This window comes from Halyomorpha halys, unplaced genomic scaffold, assembly GCF_000696795.3.
Source record: "Halyomorpha halys isolate HHAL.00 unplaced genomic scaffold, Hhal_1.1 Scaffold2523.1, whole genome shotgun sequence".
NCBI classification, from domain to species: Eukaryota; Metazoa; Arthropoda; class Insecta; order Hemiptera; family Pentatomidae; genus Halyomorpha; species Halyomorpha halys.
The window spans coordinates 85113-108369 of NW_027112922.1; the positions used below are offsets into that span (position 1 = coordinate 85113).

General features: G+C 30.5%; 1 protein-coding gene across 1 annotated transcript; it reads right to left on the bottom strand.

Annotated features, from left to right (window-relative positions):
- Window positions 1-7116: 7116 nt before the first annotated feature.
- LOC106691593 (serine/arginine-rich splicing factor 7) lies at window positions 7117-20217 on the bottom strand. The gene is made up of 6 exons (XM_014437415.3): window positions 20079-20217; window positions 19902-19960; window positions 19677-19830; window positions 19380-19547; window positions 11690-11815; window positions 7117-7381 (listed from the first exon to the last, which is right to left on the bottom strand). The coding sequence occupies exons 2-6, from the start codon at window positions 19954-19956 to the stop codon at window positions 7354-7356; spliced, it is 531 nt and encodes a 176-aa protein (XP_014292901.1). The 5' UTR covers window positions 19957-19960; window positions 20079-20217; the 3' UTR covers window positions 7117-7353.
- Between the last annotated feature and the right edge of the window lie 3040 nt (window positions 20218-23257).

Sequence of the window (23257 nt, forward strand, 5' to 3'; positions counted from 1 at the left end):
TATAAACAATGTTTAAAATGGTTTTTGGAGTGTGGATAATAATAAAGAAACAAAGTTAAATGGCCCATTTTTGATTTTTAGGTGTCGTTCACAACTTCAAAGTTAGAGGTACCCTATTCTGAATTCTGTGGTTACATCTATCGATAAAGTTTGTTCTCATTTAGAAACTCTAACAGGCTCTTCCAATTTTCTGGCAGTATGGTTTGATGTCCCTAGAGGCCAAAAGAGTTCTTGATGAGTCCAAATGCGAACAATGTTCCATATATGTGTATATTTTTGGGGGTCTTGAGGATCAGTCAGTAATACAACTTTATTGTTTGCATAGTCATGCCCTAGAATGAAAAAAAATAGTTGTTTAGAACAAATACTTTCTTCAACTAATTGCTATAAAACTACAAACGCAAGTGTAATTTGTGATTAATAACTATTATAATTAAACCATTGCTTAGTAAAAAACATTACTTGTAATTGTAATTGTCTACTACAGTGTGTTCTACATTGTGATCCAACTAACTCCAGGTTTGTGCCAGAACTGAGTAGGTTTGCTTTGGTTTTCCCAACAGGTAATCGGTTTTTCTATTTTATCTGTTTCTATTTAATTAATAACTTAATATATTTAATTAATAACTTAATCTATTTAATTAAAAACTCTGTTGTTAATTGTGGCTGATGTATTTTTTAGAATAGAGAAAGATGAATTTAAATATTGTGCATCCAATTTTTTATTGATAGCTCGATTCTTATATTTTTCTATTGTAATCATTTCTTTTAAATTTTGCTTAAAGTTGTTTGTTTTATGTATAATTTTTGGTGCATTAAATTTGAATTTATGTCATGTTTGTCTAAAATGTAAAGTGAGAGCAGTTTGGTCAGAATTGTTTGTTATAGAGAGCTCTTCTTTTGAGATACTGTTCTGAAGTTTCAAAATCGGATTTGAAACAGTTCTGTCCGCAGGGATATCCTATTATGGTAATTATTAGTAATGAATGGCATGTCACTCATATCTTTCATTACGAATAATTACCAGATTTGTTTATTTAGAACCTAATCATATTGTTTACAATATTTTTATAATTATAAAACAATCTTTCTCTACCAACAAATGTGATGGGAAATAATTAATAAGAACTTGAAATTATCAGTTTGTGGTGAAAGTCGCTGATAACAACTGAACTATTTGAATTATAAACCTGTTTCATTGTTTATTTTTCTATAGTACTCCTACTTGGACTGGTATGTAAGTTACACTGTGTTTAAATGTATGTAATAATTTCCAACTATCTTCTAATAACAAACTAGTTTCTTGAAATGTTTTGAGTTCAATTAAAATAAAGCTAAGATAGGTGTTAATTAAAGGAAGATTGTTACTTAATTGAATCAATAGTGTTTTTTTTAAAAGGGACTAGAAAGGAGGTGAAAGCCAGGAAATAGAAAAAATCTATATTCCAACCAGTCAATTATTGAAGGTAAGTAATCGACATTGATAACTTCATTGAAAATGAGCCTACAATTGTAATCTGGAGTTTCATCTGCAATGTTGCATTTTATTTTTATTGAAAACATCCCAAAATGCACTTATAGTCATCAAATATGTGAAATAAAATTTGTATAAGAGCATCTGGGTAACTTAATTTGTTAAGTCATTAGTTCAGCTGTTTAAAAAAATATGAAATTGAATAAAAATCAATTATAGAACATTCAGCTGATTGTAAAGTTTTGGAGCAGTTCTGAAAATTTGCTCATTTTTGTTTTTTTAGGCTACTGATCACAAATTTCAACTTGGTGACTTCGGAAATATTATTAAAAAGTGCTAAAAATTAATATTGTTTAAGTTTTTCTTCCTTAGTATGAAAAATCATCATTTTTTGTCTACAGCAACCTATACTAAAATAAGCAAGAGTTAATTCTTTTAATTTTTACTGAATAATTGTTTTATCCAAGCCATTGTTAAGGATCAACCACTGTTAGTCTAATGAGGTTCAATCAAATGGGGACCAGAAATGGATCTTAGTCGAAAGTTTTTTTGGTATATCAATATTTTTTTCCCCTACACCAAAGGAGGCCTTTCTGCCATTTTGTTTTGGACAGCCCAGTATACTTTAGGTTTGTTCACGTAACTCCTGTCTGTAATTAAGTCCGCCATTACCGCACATGTAGATATGAGATGACCTGTTATCTCACCATCTCCACACAGGCCGTAGTCTGAAGACTCAGCCACTCCTATTCTCTTCAGGTGGTGCCACAAATAGTCATGTCCAGTGGCCAACCTGAAGCATGCCACTGCCACCGTTCTTGGTAAAGTAAAAGGACTTTTTATAATAATATTTATATAATATCAAATATTTCTGTAATACTGATTTAAATATATTGACAGGGGCATAATACATATTCTATCCTTTTTTTTTTTTGTTCTGAAACCGTTTAACAGTAGGTAGGGTAAAACCATAGCCACTATAGATACAAGCACATCATCCCACTACTCCATATCTAAAATTTTTTTTAGGTTTTTTGATAGTTGATCCTGCCATCCTTCTGTAAATCTTATAATTTTTTCTTGTATGGAAAAGATGGTCAGTAGTGCAGACGGTAATAGAAAACACAAATAAATAAAACTTATTTAAATTGGAAGAAGATAGTTGACCGTATGAAGTAGATTGTAGGAAGATAGTTGACCGTATGAAGTAGATTGTAGGAAGATAGTTGACCGTATGAAGTAGATTGTAGGAAGATAGTCCAGGCGGTGGTCATTAAAGGTACCAAAGTAGTAGAAATAAATAGTTTTTCTACTATTTTGGTACCTTTATTGACCACCCAGACTATCTTCGTACAAATAAATCTTATTTTATTTGTGCTCATGTTTCGTCCTAAATTTCAGGGCTGAAAACAAAAAAAAAGATAACAACCAGAAGATTGTGAATAAAATTTATTAATGAACAAATAAGGAATAAAGTTAAATAAATATAGCAATAAGGCATAAACTTTAATATGATTTTGTGCTATTTACTTCTGTTCATCATTTTTTATTATTTTACTACTTACTCTCCTTTGAATTATAAAGCTTTAGATATAACTTTTTTTATTTTGTTAATTTTACATGTAGTTCGGTATTTCTTTGTATCATGTATATTTTTTACTTCCCTCCCAATGATCAGTGTGTTAATTTCATTATTTACATACAGCATTGTTTGATTTTTAATTCATTTTTTATTTTTTTAATATTTTCAATTTTTATCATTTTTTCTTTGAATAAATACTTAATTTTAAATTAATCTTTGTGAACGATAAGTAAATACCTCAAAACTTGACAAGTAATAAATATCAATAAAAGGTCAGTAAAGAAAGATCCTAGATTCACAAAGTATCAAACAACATATAAAAATGGCCTTCCATTATTGAAATTTTTAATTTTTAGAAGAAACATTTTCCAAATACTTAAAAAAAAATTATGTCGGATTGTACCATTCGACATTTTCTTCTTTAGACTTAAAAATGAATCCCATAATAGGATCGTTTTGCGATATGGAGGAGTTCATTGTGAGTCAGTCGAAAATGCAAATGGTAAGCTCGATGAATCATAATAAAAGAACTGTTATTTGAGAGGTAGCACACATAATGAAAGATTTTTGTTATGACAAAATGAGTTAAAATAACTTACTACAAGATCAATATGAGATAATAAAAAACTTAAGGATTTAAATGGAAAGAAACTAGGAAGTATTGTAATTAAAAATTGAAATAAAAGCACCTTTATTGAATACCAGAGCAGGGGTTCTCCAACTGAGTTCAGCAAGCACATGCCTGGGTTGTCACAGCAAATAATATTCACCAAGATTTTGCTATTTCGAAATAGATAAGTTTTTATAAAACAGCAACACCACTATCTCCTTTTCTATGCTACATCTGTTAGTAATATAATACAATAAATTAATGTAATTAATTAACTTGATTACATCTGCTGAATTAATGAATATAAATTTAGTATATTAATTTTTAGTATTAATCACAAATTTTAAGCGAATAAAGCATTTTATCATATAATGCAAGGCTCGAGATAAAGTATATGGTTTCTTCATAGATCTACTAAATTGAAGCAAAGTTAAGAAAAGGTTATGTATTAAGTTAAAAGGCAAATGACTGCAATGTATCACACATAAACGGACTCAGCCATGCAACCATAATACTGTTTCGGAAGGAGCCTGCAATGGAACAAAGGATTTTATTTATGTCTCAAATTTTTTTCTTTTTTTTAATTATTTTAACTACTAAAAGCATAACTGTACCATGATTGTTTTTACTTTGTCAAGAGTGCAACAGGCTTTTTTGGTCTAAAAAAGAATTCTGCAACAAAAAAAGTAAATTAAGCTGTACCAGATTAAGAGGGAGAACCCATGGAAGAATTTTCAATTCAATAATTTTTACAGTCTCATCAGGAGCTCACCAGATAATTCCTTTAATCTATTGATAAATCTAAAGAAATGAGTACTGTACGAATTAAAAATGTATGAAAAACCCATTAATTAATGTTTGATGGTAATTTATTGCAACTGTTAACGCCATAATGTATAATTACCTTGTAAATAGTATTTGAGTTTTATTAGTACTTAAGTGGCTTAAGACAAGGAGACCCATTATACCAGTACTGTTCAACCTCGCACTAAAAGTTGCCATTAGAAAAATAAGGACAAACCCGGGTGGCACCATTGACAATAGGCTCACACAGTGCATGGCTTATGCGGATGATGTAGTCATCACAGGGAGAACCAAAACAGCACTAGCCGGTGCTGTGGAAGAATTCAAGAGAGCAGCGCAGGATTTAGGACTTATTATAAATAGTGAAAAGGCTAAATATAAGAAAACCTCTAGACAGACCGGGAAGAGAAGAGATATTGTGGAGGTGGGGGAAACATGTTTCACAGCTGCAGTACTTTCAAGTAACTGGGAGGAGTTGTAACGGAGAACAATAATTTAAAAGTATAAATTAAGGGCAGAATGGTAGCAGGAACTAGATGTTTCTATGCCATGCAAAAAGCTCTCCGATACAAGAGTCTTTCCAGGAAAGCAAAGCTTTTGTTGTATAAAACAATAATGTACGGCCAGTGGTAATGTACGGTAGTGAGACGTGGACTCTAACCAAGGAAAATAGAAGAGCTCTACTGGTTTGGGAGAGAAGAGTCCTAAGAAAGATCTTTGGAGCCGTTAAAGAGGAGCACAGGTGGGGAATCAGAAGCAATGACGAAATAAAGGAATTGAATGGAGAGCCTGATATCCATATAGCATAATAGGCTACCTAAAAGGAGGCTAAATGGTGCACCAGGAGGAAAAAGGAAAAGGACCACACCCAGGCGTCAATGGCTGGATGATCTGAGAGGAATGGGAGTTGATAATTGGAGGAGTCTCGATGGAGACCACGAGGCATGGGAAAGAGTAATGACAAAGGCCCAGGTCCTACAAGGACTGTAGCGCCCAACAGTGAGTGAGTAGTATTTAATTTAGTTATTTGAAAAAGAAAAAAATGTAATTATATTTGTGTTATGATGAGTAATTGAGACAGTTACTAGGGGCTGATAATTGTTGCTAAGGCATCACCTACCAAGCCGACCATCTTAGTTTTTTATGGCAGTTCCGTCTAATTAGTGGTCATGATAGCGTCTAAGCAGCCCTTTCTGCATTTGGTTGATGTTATTTTATTAGACATTTTTTGAGTGTTGTAGTTAACATTACAATCCAAAAACAGACCTTTGTTTTTTGTCTTTAATATCAGTTCTGGCTAATTAGTGGCCCTGGTAGCGTCTAAGCAGCCCTGTCTGCCCTTATAATTTAATAGTTTGGACATTTTAAATGAGTTAACCATCATTACAGTTCGGAACCAGATCACTTCTGTGTTTTGACTTTAATATGAGTTCCAGATAATTAGTGACCTGATCGTGTGTAACCAGCTGTCTGCGTTCATTTTGCTATTAATTATTGACATTTTGAGTAAGTTAATAGACATTACAGTCCGAAACCAGACCTCATCTGTGTTTCGACTTGAATATAAATTGTTGTTAACTAGTCGGCTCGCCTAATACATTAAAATGACTAGACCCTGTCTGCCTTTAATAAGTGTCAGTGTGGTCATCTAGACTTTTGGGTATTTGGACTATCAATGAGCCACTACAACAACCTTAGACCATTGCAGCGGTGTATTGAGCTACAAGAGTTGTGACCTACACATCTCGGCAGCACTCTTCCTCTGACCTATCGAAGTGGATCAACCTTACGTCGACTAGTATTTATTTTATATATATTTATATTTTTTTTTTGTAAATTTGTCTCTTTTGTTTTCTTAATTTATTTATCTAATTTTATTTTTATCTGAGAGGCCTTTTTATTTTTACTTGTATTATTGTTAGTCATATTTTGTTTATTTTAGTTTTCAAATGTTTAAATTTACCAAATAAATATTTAATCCGAACCAGCTAGTTAATGGTTCTTTTGAAAGCCTTCCAACAAAAAGACAGTCGATTTGAGGTGGCTTTAACAGCAATTTATCACAATAAATTTCAGTTAATTTCACAGTTAATTTAAGGGCTGTTCTAATAGGTTCACAATAAGTTTAATTCCTGTATTTACAAAGAAATATAGTGCTTAGCGATACATTTTTAAACAAGAACTTATAAAAACAGTTTTTCTTCCTCTAATGTTGAACCACTAACCCTTAAATAACAGTTTCTAATTAATTTACATTCATCAGACATCTGACTGACCTATAAATATTTAAACCTTTTATCATACTCCAAATCTATTGGATAAATATACAGCACATTAATAATCTAATGAAATAACATCAAAGATATATAAAGGATAAAAGACAAAGGTAACATAAGGAGGTATATTGAACTTTATTAGTAAAAAAAAAGATTCATAGTTCAAATGAATTAAGAAATTATACATAAATTCACATTATTTTTCTTCAATTTTTACACAAAAAAAAACAGTACCTAAAGCATAAATATACACATTCCACAAAATTAAATCTACAAGAAACACAAACTGAATCATCTCCTACTTTAAACTAATACAAAGTTATTCTTTTAGATACAATATAAATTGGTTAAATATTTCTATGGGAAAATGTAATAAAATGGGTCGGATTGATTAAAGTAATTGATTTCAAACTAATTTAGTACAACATTTATCATTAGGTGAAAACTATAGTCAAGTCTTTCATGAAGAAGTCACAAATGCACACTACAAGTTCATTAAATAAATTGTCTTAAAAATTTCTATCATCTAGAGGGTAAAGTAACTTAAAGTACAAAGCAGTCAAAATTCAAAGTCATAGAACAATAAAATTAGTCCACTTCTTTATCATTAATTACCATTTCTGTCAAATGAGCCCCTGAAAAAAAAAGGTAATAACTTTCATTAATTTGTGCAATAAGTATAACTGTATATATAAAATAAACAAATTATTGAGGATGATATAATTAATAAAAATATAGACTTCAGTAGCATTTATGGACTTCCTAAATACTCATATAGTAATAATAAATTACTTTATACAAAGTGTTGCAGTTTACATATAAACATTAATCTGGCTAAATATTTATTTTAATAACGGCCAGTATTATACAGAGTTGGCAAGCTAAGCTCGGTTGTGCAGAGAACCAGCCTGTTTTACCACTTTCCTACAGAACAGTAAAATCAATGATAAGCTCTTATTGTGAGGACAGAACAAGTGCTAGACACCAAGTGCAAGCGGAAGGAAACAAAGAGCCTACTGCATAAGGATAAACGAATCCCCGGCAATCTTAGCAGAGCTGGGAGAGTGGCTTGTTTTCACCTTGTAACAGGACATGATATGCTCCAAAAACATCTCCATCGAATTGGCATTGTAGATTCCCTTAAATGTCCTTTATGTAAGATGGGAGACATGGATGGTGACCATCTTTTAACATGTATTGGTCTAGAAGATCTTCAGCAGGATGCAGACCAACTAAGAGCAAAAGTAAACTTGACTTTATTGGACTGCGAGAGGGAAAATAGCATAATAGCCCACTTCCTGTGGCATAGGAGAAACAAAAAAGTATAAAATCCTATTGATCATCTACAGAATAAGTTTTCATGCCAAATAAAGAAATAACTAACTTTACTACCATTCATCAGAGAACACAGAGATTATTCTGATGTACAAGTAAGAAATTAATCAGAGGAATGGACCTACATAAAATCTTTCAGGACACCTTGGTTCAAAATATATCAATAAAAGTGGTACAACAGCAAAACCTCTCTCCAAAAGATACTCACAGCTCCGACAGCCATATCTGTTGAGAGGATATATATATAATTTATAAACACAAGTAACCAGATTGATTTGAGATCAGATCCTTAATACATACAAGAGAATAACTAGCAGAGAACAGTTTGCTGAGACTGGTCAATCAATGTCTCATGATAAAGGCAAGGAGGTGAAAATAGGTGGAGCCAGTGACTCGAAACAATCTATGAGAATGCCTCTTACCCAACAATGAAACCCACTATAGTTGGTAAGACATCTCCACATTTTCTGGAGACAAAAAAACAGATGGATTGATAGAATTAAAAAAGATACAGAAGAGTTGCATGCAGTGAACTGGATAGCATTAGCCCAAGATGGACAGGCTGGCACAGTCGAAGGATCTACTAAGTCAGTAGAGCCAACCAGAAATGAAAAAAAGAATTTTTTTATCGTACAAGAAAATATATTCACATTTCAAAAAGTGCTTATTAAAAACTGGATATGCACGTGCAGGTATCAAAACAAGTTTACTGATTTAGAATGAAGCTTATTCTAATTAATGTTTTGAAAGAATGCTATTTCATGTTCCATTTATGAAAATAACATTTTTAGAACTCAATAAGTTAAGTATAAACAGATTTAAAAAACTGAAAAAGAGAATTTCGAGAAAAATGGTGTGGAGAATAAAACGTTAAAATTTCATGGAAAATATGATAGTTCTATTCAAAAGCATGTTTTCAATTTAGCTCTTCATAATAAATTACGTATTAGATGGGAAAACTTACTACAAAGAAATTCTTTGATGTGATGGTAAAATAATAAAAATAAATAACTTCAAGGTATGTACGTACATATTTAAATGTATGAAAATCATAGGGTCATATCATTTGCAATGTCAGTTTTGACAAGAAAGGTTATTCAGTAAAATATTTTTTTAAATCAAAAAAATTTACACTAATTTTCTATACATTTTCCTAACCGTGTTATATACTTTTCAATTCCAGAAAAGAAAAATTCAGGGTTTTGAGAAAAAGTGAAGTCAGGAAATGCGTTTTCAACCTGAGAATCATTTTCAAAAAGTTTACCTTTAAGGAAGTTGTGCGAATTTCCGAAAAGATGGAAATCTTTTGAAGAAAAGTCTGGCGAATAAGGTCAGCTGTGGATGGACTTCACAGCTCATTTAGTTTCTTCACTGTCGTTCATGAAACATGAGATCAGGCATTTTCGTGTATGGGTATAGGTCTCTTCTGATTAACCAATTCAGGTTGTTTTTTTAATAAGTTTTTGATGCATTATGTCAATATGACTGCAGTATGGTCTGGATGTGATGGTTTCATTTGTGGGTAAAGAGGAAACTTAATTATTCCGGGCATTGCCCACCGGACTGAAACAAATAACTTTTTTGGATGCTAATTTGGTTTTGGAATTTGTCCTGGTCTTTTGTTGATATTTAACCGCTGACTTGGCCAAGGCCTGTTGTCATATACAATCCATTTTTCATTACATGTGAGTATCCTTAGAAGGCTTATTTATTATTATTTTTTTTTTTTTTTGTAAGCAGTAAAACGCATTTCTCACAACATTTCAGCTAGTGCCACTCATCAAGTTCAGGAGGTACTCATAGATCTACCTTTTTTACTTAACAAATGGTCTTTGAGTGTCGAGAAACTGCTGATACACATGTATTCAGTTGTGCTGCACATCCTTTAAATGTTCGGTATGGGTTTTATTCTGCAGTAAGCCTAAGTTTATCGTCGTCAATTGCTGGTGAAGGTATTTCTCTGAGTTAGTTTCCAAATCAATATCACAAGTCAAATATTTTTATAACCACCAGAGCAAATGGTTCGTTCATTACAACTCTTCTGCAAATGACATAACACATGTTTCTTGCAGCTTGGGTAACTGTCCCTGTACTGTCCAAGTATAACTAGTAAATAAAATTGTGTGTTTTCATGATTATATTTGATGGCATAATAAACAATGTATAATCAATTGGAATGATAGTAAATATTATCAAGAATAAGAGGATTAATAACAGCTCATTACAATCTATAAATATGAACATAATAAATTTTAAAAAAGTCCCCCAATCCCATTTTGAATTTCTGAAATAATAAAAATGGGAAATTTCACATGTAATGATCTAAAATCATAACAAAAAATCATTAACTATGGTTTTAGTAATTTTCAACATTCTGAAAGAGTCCATTAGAGGGGTGATGTGAATTAATCCCTTCTTAATAAAAAATTAGCTCAGGTGTGCCTGTTGCAAGGAAATAAAAATTCTAAGAATTACACAGTTGGACTATTAAAAATGGTCTGTTGGAGAAAGGTTAGGACATATTTTACTGTAACCTTCTTTATTGAATGTTTATACAAAGACAAATAAAAGTTTTTTATTTCAATTTGTAGTTAAAGGCATAATTTTAATTAGATTCAGCTCATTATCTATGTTTTTATTTTCAACTACCTAGATATTCATTTATACTGTAAAAGACCATAAAAAAAAAATAATTGTACCACAACAATCCATGAAATATTGGATTAATAAGAGAATACATCCAACCTAATTTTTATTTTTATTTAATATATGAACTTAGTTTCATGCATTTCTAAAACAACAAAAGGGAAAGTTGGTGTTCTGTAAAAAAGGAGAATAAAACAATTTTAGGATGAGCGCTTGGACTGAAAAATTATTTTCAAATAAAAAACCTAAAATATAGTTGAGAACCTGTTTTAACAATTTATCAAATTCACACAACTAGATACACATTTGTAAGATATCTTTTCCAAATTAAAAATAATATAAGAAATCCATTTAAATTTAAAATATTTGATTCATTGTCAGGTTTAAAAAATAATAATAATAATAATAAAATAAAAAAAAAAGATTTACATTAAATCACATGATATCAATGCATCTAAATAAAAACATGTCCAAGAAAAATTATAAAATTGTTGGAAATTGAGAGAAGCTTATATTGAATATAAAATTTCTTTTAGACAATTTTTGTTCACAACACAAATTTAAGGCCTAAAATCTCAAATATAACAAAAATATTATACATAGATGACTGACTATGTGAATTTGAAGGGTTGAGGTAAAAAAAAAAAAAAAAAGTGTTTGCAATAAATAAATGGTTAAGTATTGTTTTCATCCTGACAACCTTAAATATCATAAAAATTACTTTCGGTTAATTAAAGAAATTTGATTTTTCTTTCTAAAACATTATACTGATTGGTTACATGAATTTGACAGACAAATATTAACACCTCTTTTCCAGTTAAGCTTAACTGATTAAAATTAAATCAGAATGATATAACATAAGCTTGTACATGGATCTTGAGCTTTATAAGTCCCAGGCACAATATCCCAATATAATATTGTAAAATCGGTAAGAAAATGTTTATGAGGATCTATAAACGTACCTGCTTCTTGACCTGGAGTTTGACCTGGATCGAGACCTCCTATCCCTGGACCTTGATCGTGAATGTGTCCTTGACCTGGTCCTACGGTCACGTGACCTAGAGCGAGACCTGCTCCTACTGTAAGACCTGCCAGAAGGAATCAAAATAAACAATTTACTGAAAGATATTAATTAAATGAACTGTATCGTCCTCTTTCACTTGAATAATTGACTGATCAATAAATTACTCTCCACTTCGCTGCGGAAGGCTTCAATGCCATTTACTTCAATTTATAACAGATGACAGAAACAGAATTACATAATAAAAAAAAAAAGTGATTCCTAGACACTAAAGCAAGTAGCAAAAAGAATATATATAACTGGCACATGTATGATACAGAATTAAGTCAATGCCTTGAAAAAGATATTCAATGACAAACAACAAGCATGCTTGATATTGCAACAGGACTGTTGTCAGATTCATAGCTGCCATCTTTAGTTCAAAATATAATAAGGACTCAGAGAATCAAAACTTATATCTTCACCAATATTTATTCATACCAAACTTATTGATAAATATCATTGCATTGTCAAAACCTCCTGAGAATTTTGAAAATGTGACCTAGCAGTAAAGAGAGAATGTTACAAATTTTTTTTCAACAAAACATTAGAACAATGTTCTCCAATTTAATGAAAATAAATTTGCCAAATACATGAGCCAGTATAGTATCTTCTCTATTTCTACCCTTTTTTCTTATTTAATTTTTTTTTTTTAAATCTTTATATCAGGAAATTATACATATATTAATTAGGTATCTTTTCTGTATATTTAAATTAGGTAAATCATTAGACCAAAAAATTATAAATGGGACATTCAGCATCGCGCCTATAGTAAAAAAAGCAAGAATAAGATGGTCAGGACACGTTGAGAGGATTCCCTATGAAAGGATGCCCAAAAAAGATGGTTTATGGCAAACCAGATGGTAAACGGATAAGAGAACGTCCTGAGATCAGATGGCTGAACGATGTAGAGGAATTTTGAAGCTTTTGAATGTTGAAAGGAAGAGACCGTATAGATTGGTTGGCTGTGGTGTAGGAGGCCCTATTTATATAGGCCCTATATTTAGGATTGTAATAATATTATAAGTAATAATAAATCAGGCCAAATTGGACTATCCATTTTTACATTTGTAAAAGTTAAGGAAATCATATTTATGCATATCGTTAAGCTAGAATGGTGTACCTTCCTCCAAATTTTGACCATATCGGATGAGCCATTTTTAAAAATACTGGTGTGCCAAGGAAGATGTATGCCCTAACATGAACAAAGTTCTGCCAAATTACTCCCTTCCTACTGATAACTTCAAACAAACCACTATACAGATTATACGCCACCCAAAGTTTCATTAAAAAACTGGTTTTAGTATTTTAAGATGAGGGAACCCCATTACTTTAGAAATGGAGGAAAAAGTTCTTTATTTTTTATTTTACATATTATTACTTAACTTTCTCTATTGTGGACAGTACAAGTAATTAGGGTCGTTTGTAGCCAAGGTGTCCTTATTAGTAACCTCGGAACTACAGTGAGAATGGTTTGAATCCTGCCTGCGGGAGCTGACTTTTATTTCAAAGCGGTCCTACAAAATGGAAACTTGAACTTCCCACCATGATTAGAATAGGTAGGTTACCTTTAAATAACCTCTCCACCTCTTTAATATCAGAAAAGATCAGGCATGGGGTAGTAAAAAAAAAAAAAAAGATGTGGTAAGAATGGTGTACCTTCCTCCAAATTTTGACCTAATCAGATGAGCAATTTTTAAAAATAGAGGTGTACCAAGGTCATAATGCCCATTATCCCCAAACATAACATTTATTAATAGAACAGGAAGAATATCAAGTTTCCAAAATGTCAACAGTACATAGTAGAAGAGAATACAAGTAAATTGATAAGGATAAAAACTTTTTTTTGCAGATAATCAAATCAATTATCTTTCAAAAAATAATCAATACATTTGCTAAAATTACATGAACATAAAAATAATAATAAATTTAAAAAAGAAAAACCTTTCTGTCATCTGCTACAATATTTCAAAGATAAAACACTACAAATAATCAAAACAAAAACAATGCCTACCTAAAAATGCTCCCATTGGTAAATGAATGAGAGATTAATTTTGTTTTCATCTCTACAATTACGTTGGGGAGGGGAGGGGGTTTCTGTAGGTTATAGATTTAATAACAAATCAACAAAGATTTATGGTGAAAGGGTTAAAAAAGGGGATTGCTTAAAAAAAAAAAAAAAAAAAAGCCAAACAATGATAGTTAATAAAAGAGAAGAATTTTGTTTTACCGAAAGAGATAATATAAAAAATTGCAAAGCATATGCATAACAATATAACGATATAAACATGAGAAACGATACCTAGCTTGTAAATTTATGACATGAGATATCCTTCACCAACACAATAAAAGAATAAGAAGTGTAAGTTAAATCTAATCAAATAAAACTAAATGGGGATAAGATAATGAAGAATATCATTATTTTGTAGTTGATTTGATTTCTAACAGTTGGTAATTATTGGTCAATAAAAAATAAAACTCACATCATTATTGTGTATAACAGAGGAAGAGAGCTATTCATGTCAAGAAAACTACGAAGTCACATTATTCACCTCTCGTGTGGTAGTCATTCTTTCTTTTTTTCCTTTTTACCCCACCCTCCATGCTAACTCGTGTGGAAACATTTAATAAGGCTAATATATTTCATCATTTATTATGAATTCAAAATATCTCTCATCGAAGCGAAGAAGAAATCTTAATGAATAAAAAAAAAACCTATTATTTTTTTTTCAAATAAACCAACTTATCAATTTTGATATAAATAAAAAACAAATAAACACCTATGAAAATTGAATCATTTCTTTTTACTTATACCTAAGATCAGTTTCGTAGTTCCATCAATGACTGGTAATTACTGACTAATCGACAAGAAAAAATAAATCTATTACCTTGATTGCTCAATTTTAAGTGTAATTAAAATTGTTATAGTTTTTAGATTTTTTTAAACTAGAATTTACAATGAAATAAACTTTAAAAAACACGAAAATGAATTCAGAGTGAAACTGAAGATAATAAGATCTCTAGTTTAAATATTTCCTCGTGGTAATCAATTAAATCATATATCTACATAATTTATATGCATATATAAAACATTTAAGTTAACATTACTAAGTAAGCCATGTTAGAAACGTAAAATCATTATGGTTCAGTAACTGATAAGAAATTTGTAACACACTTTGTTATCAATGATAATTCTAAAAAATAAACCTTCAAATTCACGAGACTAATTTTTCTTAAAAAAGCCATTAGTTTTCTACAACTAGAATTTTAATTAATCTTTAATCAAACAGTGGCAAAAATAATGTATATTTTCATTTATACAGAGTAAGCATGGAAAAAGGTGAAGTAAAAAAAAAAAAGCAATTGTCGCTGTGGGAGTTCTGTTCTCATTTTCTAACCGAAGACTTCTGAGAAGAAGAAGAAGAAGAAGACAACACACGGAGAGGAGGCTCTGAGTAGCAGAAGGAGTGAGAGCTAGAAGAGAGAGAAGTTCTCTTGTGTCAGGTGCGTCGTTGGGCTTATTGGCTTTCTATCGAGTAACAGAGAGAAGCGCACACACTGACACGCGTGAGAGAGGGGACGACCGGATCTTTTGCGTCTGACTGACTCTGAGTGTGTGTGCATGTGAGGGCGCGCAAGCGTGCAATCATTTCTCTCCAATTAGCCAGCTCCCCTATAAAACCCAGATGTTTTTTTTAGCTTCTTCTCCTCTTCTCAAAAAACAAACAAAAACCCAAATAATCTTTTTTAAAAATAAACATTTCTTTTAAATAAACAAAACCATTGTGATTCATCAATAATTTCTAATAAATAACAAAAACATAATCAGTGATCCAGTATTTAAGTTAAGGAATACCATTTTTAGTGTATTCCATACTTCACATTGAAGAACTAATAAAAAATCATTTATTTTATACATATGACATATATTTATTTTAACCACATGCAGCAACAATTTCATGTTGCAGAAATGACCAGTATCGTAAAAGAAATTCCATATATGCACCACCTAGGTAAGTGAATTAAGTAAATTTAAACCTGTCAATTTGCCAAGATCAGATAAATGAGTAAATCTAATTTTAAATGATCAAAAATAAACTTATTAAGAAAGACTTCTTCAGAATCTCATCCTAATCATCATCAATGACTTATCAAATCATAAGTTAAGACCTTTAGAACATTAACTGTATGTTAATTTAATCAGCATTACAATTTTAACTATACTGGTATCAATAAAACAAATTTTGTCTGTTAGGAAAAAATTACCTCATTACGAATATCTATCGTCAGAAAAATACCAGATATAAGCTTATGAAGTCACCGTTCAACTCAACAATACCAACCACCAGGTTTGGAATGTTGTTCAATTAATTTTGATGCATTATAAACTAACATGAACTTATTTATTTTATTATCCAAGATTATGTCATCATTTTTGATCCAACTAATCATCTGCTTTTAGGTCATTTCATTTTTTTTAAGTTCTATAATTAAGTATTAGTTTTGATGAAAACTTAGGGAGCATTGTTAATGTTAGGAAATTGTGGAAGTAATATTTTAGAATGGCATAAATAAATATGTCCTATTATCATCTAAGGTGGTAAACAAAGTTATCTATTATTTTGGCCTTCACTGACAAGAACACCCTTCGAGTTTGGGTTATCACTTAACAAAGCACAAGTTGACAGCTATGCAACTATTTAACTAAAGCTACGTTAACTAATTATCTGGAGAAAAAGGAGTCATTTAGGTAAACATAAATATCAAAGTCAGGAAACAGGCCAGCAGTCCAGAATACCAAATGCAAAACAGTGATCTGAAAGAAAATGTCCTAACAATCTTTGGACTTTAGAAGTTTTAAAAGAATAAAAGATATTTATCAATACTTTAAAATAATTAAACAAACATTAATCATATTTTGAAGATTCACCAACATCCTAATTGTAATGATTTAATTTATTTTCAAAAGTATCAATTTACTAACATTCTTAGTAGGGCACCAAGCAATTTTTAATTGGGAAAATTGAGGCAGAGAATCCCAAACCACTCAAGTCCATTTACAATTTTTTCATTTAATTAACAGTTTTGATGAGAGATTATCATGGAGTAAAAAAAAAAAATCAGTGAAATATATAGCAGATCTACATGCATTATCAAGAGAGTTACTTATGCTGTTTGCATACAGATCACACCACACGTTATTCCACCTTGGAATTGAGCAACATGTTCTGGGAATGGATAAATTGGATACATATTGCATAATTCGGTGAAGGCTTTATAAAAGAGTTCTTATTTCATAACTACATTAAAATTTAGTATATCTTCAAATTAGTAACTTAAACTGGGGTTCTTTCAGGTTATCATTAAACTTAAATTAAATCTTAAGCTAAGTAGTCAAGTCATTCCCAAAACTAGTCTTTTCATCAGGTTTTTAAATTTAAGTAAACAGGTCTGAGAAGTAAGTACACCATTATGAATTATTAAAATTATGGTTTCGGAATTAGAAATGGTTGGGTTAATAATACCTTCACCCCTAGGTCTGTTGACAGTTGTAATAAGTTTATTAATCAGTGCCAGGTTTTAGGAAATTATAAATTATCTTAATCAAGTACATGTCACAATCCCACAAGAGGAGATCATAACGCAAAAATAAGTAATCAGAAAAGTAACTTCAACAGTGCAATTTGGAATCATTGTGTTGTGTTAACAAAATTTGGTAATTTAGTATTATAACAGTACTTAGTTATCTGTCAGTTTGGTAGATATGAATCACCTTACACTGAGTTCTACAGAAAAACAATGCAAATCAATTTCCCGATAAGTGTAAGTAGATCTGCTTTGTATTTCCCAGAATTTCTTCTCAAAGCAGTTAAATAACAGAAAAAAAATAAATAGAAAATGAGCTAGGCTGTAATGATCATAAATATATTATGAAACTTTAACCGACAAAATAAAGCAAAAAATTATGGCAACAATACTGCTATTTTAATTTAAAACATCAAGTTCAATTTCTTAACAGGGTGAAGTAATGAAAATAGAATAACTGGACCACTGAGAATGTGTTAAGGTTAAGGTACTCCATACTGCACATCTAAAACTGAAATTAAATACCAATACTTAAAAGGTGCTTTATTTGTTAGCAATTTTTAAGTAACCTCATCACTAAAGTACTACTTCACTAAGTCACGTAAATTTGTCATGAATACCATTAAAAAAAAGAATAAATAAATAATAAAAATAGCATTCACACAACTGAATAGACATGGCATAATGCTTGAAGTTTCCAACTTGGACAAGATGTATCCCTTGATTATCATTCTCAAACAATCAATGTTTAACTGAGATATTACATACTAATCTAAAATCACTGAAAAAAAAGTCATTTAATACACTTTTTACTGACCTGCAACACACTAAAATGGTTATTTCGTAATATAGATAGGAATAAGTTCGTCTTTAAAACAGATGTGAACTAACCTAAATCACATTCGCTACAACCTCTTCGGTTAATCTTTAATTATAAGATCCCAAATAAATGTAGGAAACAAACAAGTTAAAGGATATTCTTGAAGTAAAAAATAAAATAGATACTATGTTAGACTTCTTAAGGCAATTAGTACTTATGAGGTTACTTCATCTTGAGACTTGGGCTGAACAGTTCACCTATAAGCCTAAGGCTTCAACAACCCTAAACTGTAATAATGTAATAAAAATATTGGACCTTAATTCAACTATATTGAAGAAAATACATCCATACACTTTGAATTCCTAACTATATGACGAACATTTTTAGCAAAATTCTGACCAGTAGAGGTCATGTACAAAATGTAAAACCTTCATAAATCCTAAACTCATATTCTCATCACATAAAAACATGACTAGCCAAACATTTAAAGCAACGAAATAAATTGAAACTTGTTAACAACTGTCAACTGGCTGGCATGTAACCACTTTAACACAATGAAGTATTCTAACTAACCTCACTAGTTGGCCCTTCAAACAGTGTTGTTAGTAAAATAACCTCACACCAAAAGGAATTTAGGCCAAACCTCAACTAAAAAGAAAGTTTAATCCTTAGTTAGAGTTGTAATAATAATAGTGTACATTAAAACACAATAGAACATTGTCTATCAGTGAGTACACATCTATCTGCAAACTGGAGTAACACTTGTGTAGAGTTACTGTAGTATTATTTTTAAATACTAGATAACCATTTAGTGTGTGTTTCGGGTCAAAAATAGGTCCCTGAACAATTAACAATAACCATTACAATATGACTAACAAAACAATCAATAATTAAAATATCACAATGGTTTCCTCAAATAAGAAGAAAAGTTGACATTAATAATGTTGAATGTGTTATAAAATTTAAAACTTACCACAATACTGACAAAAGAACTGAAAATAATATTATGAGAAAGGTCTTGAAAAATATAAATAAAACAAATAATTAAAACATATAAACAAAAAAAGAAAAGAACTAAATTTCACATCATGTATTAATAGGAAACAAATTAAAAGACATAAATTGAAACATTCACCACATAATGAACATAATAAATAAAAAAATTAATTATTAAATTGAAACATACCTGCGCCTTGATCTCTTATTGTATCTAGAACAATCCCTGGCATAATGTCCTCGCTCACCACATTCATAGCATTTGTCCTCAGGATGAAATGGTCTTCCTCTCCTAACAGAGCCTCTACGTCTGGCACCATTTGACATTTCAACTCTCACTCTTCGACCACAAACATTCCTACAAAATTACAATATTCAAAAACAACCAATATAACAATGATATTTATATTCTGAATAATGCAATTAAGAAGTCATACACAATAATTCTAAAAACAAAAGTATTAGAGAAAAGATAATTACTACAAACCTTCCATCTAATCCTCTAACTGCATCTTCAGCATCTCTGGGATCTTCGAACTCAACAAAAGCAAACCCAGGTGGATTGCGAGCAATCCATACACTTCTTATGGGACCATAGTAAGAAAATGCATCTTCTAAATCTTGTTTATTAGCAGCACTCCCTGAAAATAATAATTAATATTAATCCATAAACTAACAACTCACACACCAGAAAATAGGTTACAATTATTACCTAAATCTCCTATATAGATTTTACACTCAGGGTTTGAATCTCTATAACGAGACATTATTCTGAAAAAATAAAAACATTTATTCTAATATGAACTACAGAAAAGGCGTGTTTATTGATTTATATCATTAACGAATCAATAAGTTGAATATTACTTCGAATGAAACACAACTGACTTACTATACGCAAAAATTTCTGAAAGAAAATCTCTTTTACAGCCAATGTGAAAGAACAACACTATATGAAATACCAACCGAAGCCAAGCCAAGCCAAGATGGTCGAAGAAGAACCACACAGCCTTTCAAAGACAAATGCCAACATGAACATGTCTATATTTATATAAAATTTTGTTAAGTAAAACTAAAATGCAAGTGAAATGTAAAAAATCCTATTATTGAAAATAACGATAAAATTTAAGAGTTTTTATTTAATCAATCATTTAAAAAATACCCATTGTTTACAAATATATGTTAAAAATGAATTTATTAGTTATGAATTAATTTACTGTTTCTTTATGATTAATGACTATAGAAAGTTATTTTGAATAAAATAAATGGTTTTGATAAAGGAAAATCAGTAAATATTACTGTAATAGAAACCTCGTGTCATTTTAGTTGAAAATATTTATAACCAAAGCTAGATAGATAGTACATTTGAAAAATCCGCTAATCGAATATTGATTAGGTAGGAACTTGTATAACGATAGGAACTTGTATCGTTATACAAGTTACATTACATATTACATAAAATGTAACAAATCTAGTATGTAAGATCTAGCGAATTGTTAAATGTATACATCTTTAGATTTGAATTCCAACTGCCTACTTAAGTTTTACAACCTCGATAAATCAATAAACTTCAACTTAAATTTTTATCAGTTAGTTTATCTCAAATTGAGGTGTTAATAATTGACCGTAGATTGATAGACCATATGTAGAGGAAAATGGTCGGGGTGCAGTCAGGAAAGATACACAAATAAACAAAACTTACTTATACATATACACTTATGTATGTGCCAATTCACCATACAATAAATCCACTGACTGTCATATTAGAAAAAACAATTAATGAAAACCTGGAGATAAAAAAAAAATAAATGAAAAATATAACATCAAAACCTTATCAGGAGGATAACGCTTTCCTAGCTTGACATAGTAAGAAAGCTTAAAACTTACAAAAAATAAATAAATAATTTTGGTAACGAAAAGTTAAAAATTACTCAAATTTTGAATTTGAGGATCATTCTTCTTACAAGAAAATAGCAAATTGTGGTTGGTACTGACAATTTTCTATGAGAAATTGATTATGATTTAATAATATTTAGTTGTAATTTTAAATAACTCTCAATGAAAAATTATTTGTAAATCATTTCAATCTTTTTCCTAATTATAATAAAGATCGTGATACATATGGGTCATTCCAGTCTGCTTTCGAAAGCATTACACATTTCATCTAAGATCGGCGGCTAATAATTAGTTGATGGTAGATCAATGATAATGATTGATGCGCGATTATAAAAATTTGAAATTTAAAACCTTACTTACCACAGGTAGAATAGTAAAAACAATATCACATTTTGTTTCAATCAGAGATTTCAATTTTACTTGTTTATCCACTTCCTTTTATTTTTTAAGTCAAAAGTAATCACCTCAAAATGATTGCATTATCCTCCTGAGGTGATTAACACAATTACCCCGTGTTGTGGAACCTCAGAAATCAATTTTATAGTTAAAAAAGAAGATAAGGAGAAATGCCCTCATCAAAATTTTAAAACAAAATAAATTACTTCTTGAAGCGAAACTACAACAAAACTTAAGATTAATACTTTAAGATTGTTTGTTCCCTTGAATTAAATCACGTATTTACAGATTTAAAAAAAAAAATCATTTGAAATAGGTTTAATACATTTGACTTAATTATATATTATTAGGAATACACACCACCTGTATATAATATTCTGATTGTATTTTAATGGTTATCTGATGTTTGATTAAAATTAGTTTTATTCTTGTATACACTACGGATTAACCCGAAATGTATCGGTACCAATAAACGGGGTTTTACAGTAGTTAAAAGATTAAATAATCATTTTTAAAACCACAATTTCCTTTAAAAAAATTAATAAATAAAACATAATGGTTCTTAATCCATATCTATATACATATGCATTAACCGTTTTATTTTTATCACTACATGTTTTTCCCTTTTGTTTTGTTATTTTTTAAAAAATATTTTAATGACATTGGGATTTCCCATAGAGCCAGTTATACATTCATTTCTTTGCATTCCCATTATTCTAACCATGGTTGGGGGTCAAGTATTTCATTTTGTGGAACAGCCACTTAGTAAAAAAGTCAACGACCCAAGGACCGATTCGAACAGCCTGACTCCTGAGCTACGGGTGGCCCTATTTTTTTACCTTAAGGAAATTGTAATTTTTGAAAAATTATGACTTGTGGGTCATGTGTTGAAATAACTTCAATAATATTGATAATAATTTTTAAAAAAATAATGATACTCATCCTTTTTTTTAAGATAAGAATAGAATGAAAAAAATTGCAAATAACCACAGATTCAAAATGTGCCTTGTATGCCAATTATAACCCTGACACTATTTAGTATAAATTAAAAATCCTTCATAATTAAAAATTCCTCTCATAATTAAAAATCCTTCGGTGACATTTTCATAAAATTTTCACCTATTACATTGCTTTTAAGAGCAAATCATAAACCTCATCTCTCTTGATACAGTTTTATTTGCCACCGCCACTTTCTATTCTCTTTTTCTAGAATCTCGACTATTTAATATATTAAAAAACTGGTGACATAAAATTTTCTGTTCACTATTAGAGGTAGAATCGGTATTTACGTACCAAATGAGACAAGCAGAACTTCAAGAACAGATTAGGCTTCCTGTTCGGAGGTGCTCACTCAGGTTGAGTTGGTTGCTCGTCCCACCACACTTGCTCGGCTTGTCCAGTGGTACTCGTTCTAGGCGTTTGCTAAAGTGAATCCGCGCCCTTAAGCCTGTAAAATTCAACAAATATTCATAACTCGGTACGTATTATGAAAAAAAAAATGTCACTCGGATATTCCTTTTAACTAATCCTACTACGGCCAAAGAAAATAGCTTGGCAGCCAAATGTTTTCGTGACAAACAAAATGACAACTGTAAAAGACGATAATCCGCCCAGTGCTGACGTACGGCTCGGAAACTTGGACTAAATAGTAGTGAACAAAATCTTCAATTAGAGTAGAAAATCCTTCAGAGGATACTGGTGGATGGAATCTGCAGAAGGCGTATAAACCGTGAGATTTACGATTAATTTAAAGAGCTGAATTTCGTTCATGTTATCAAA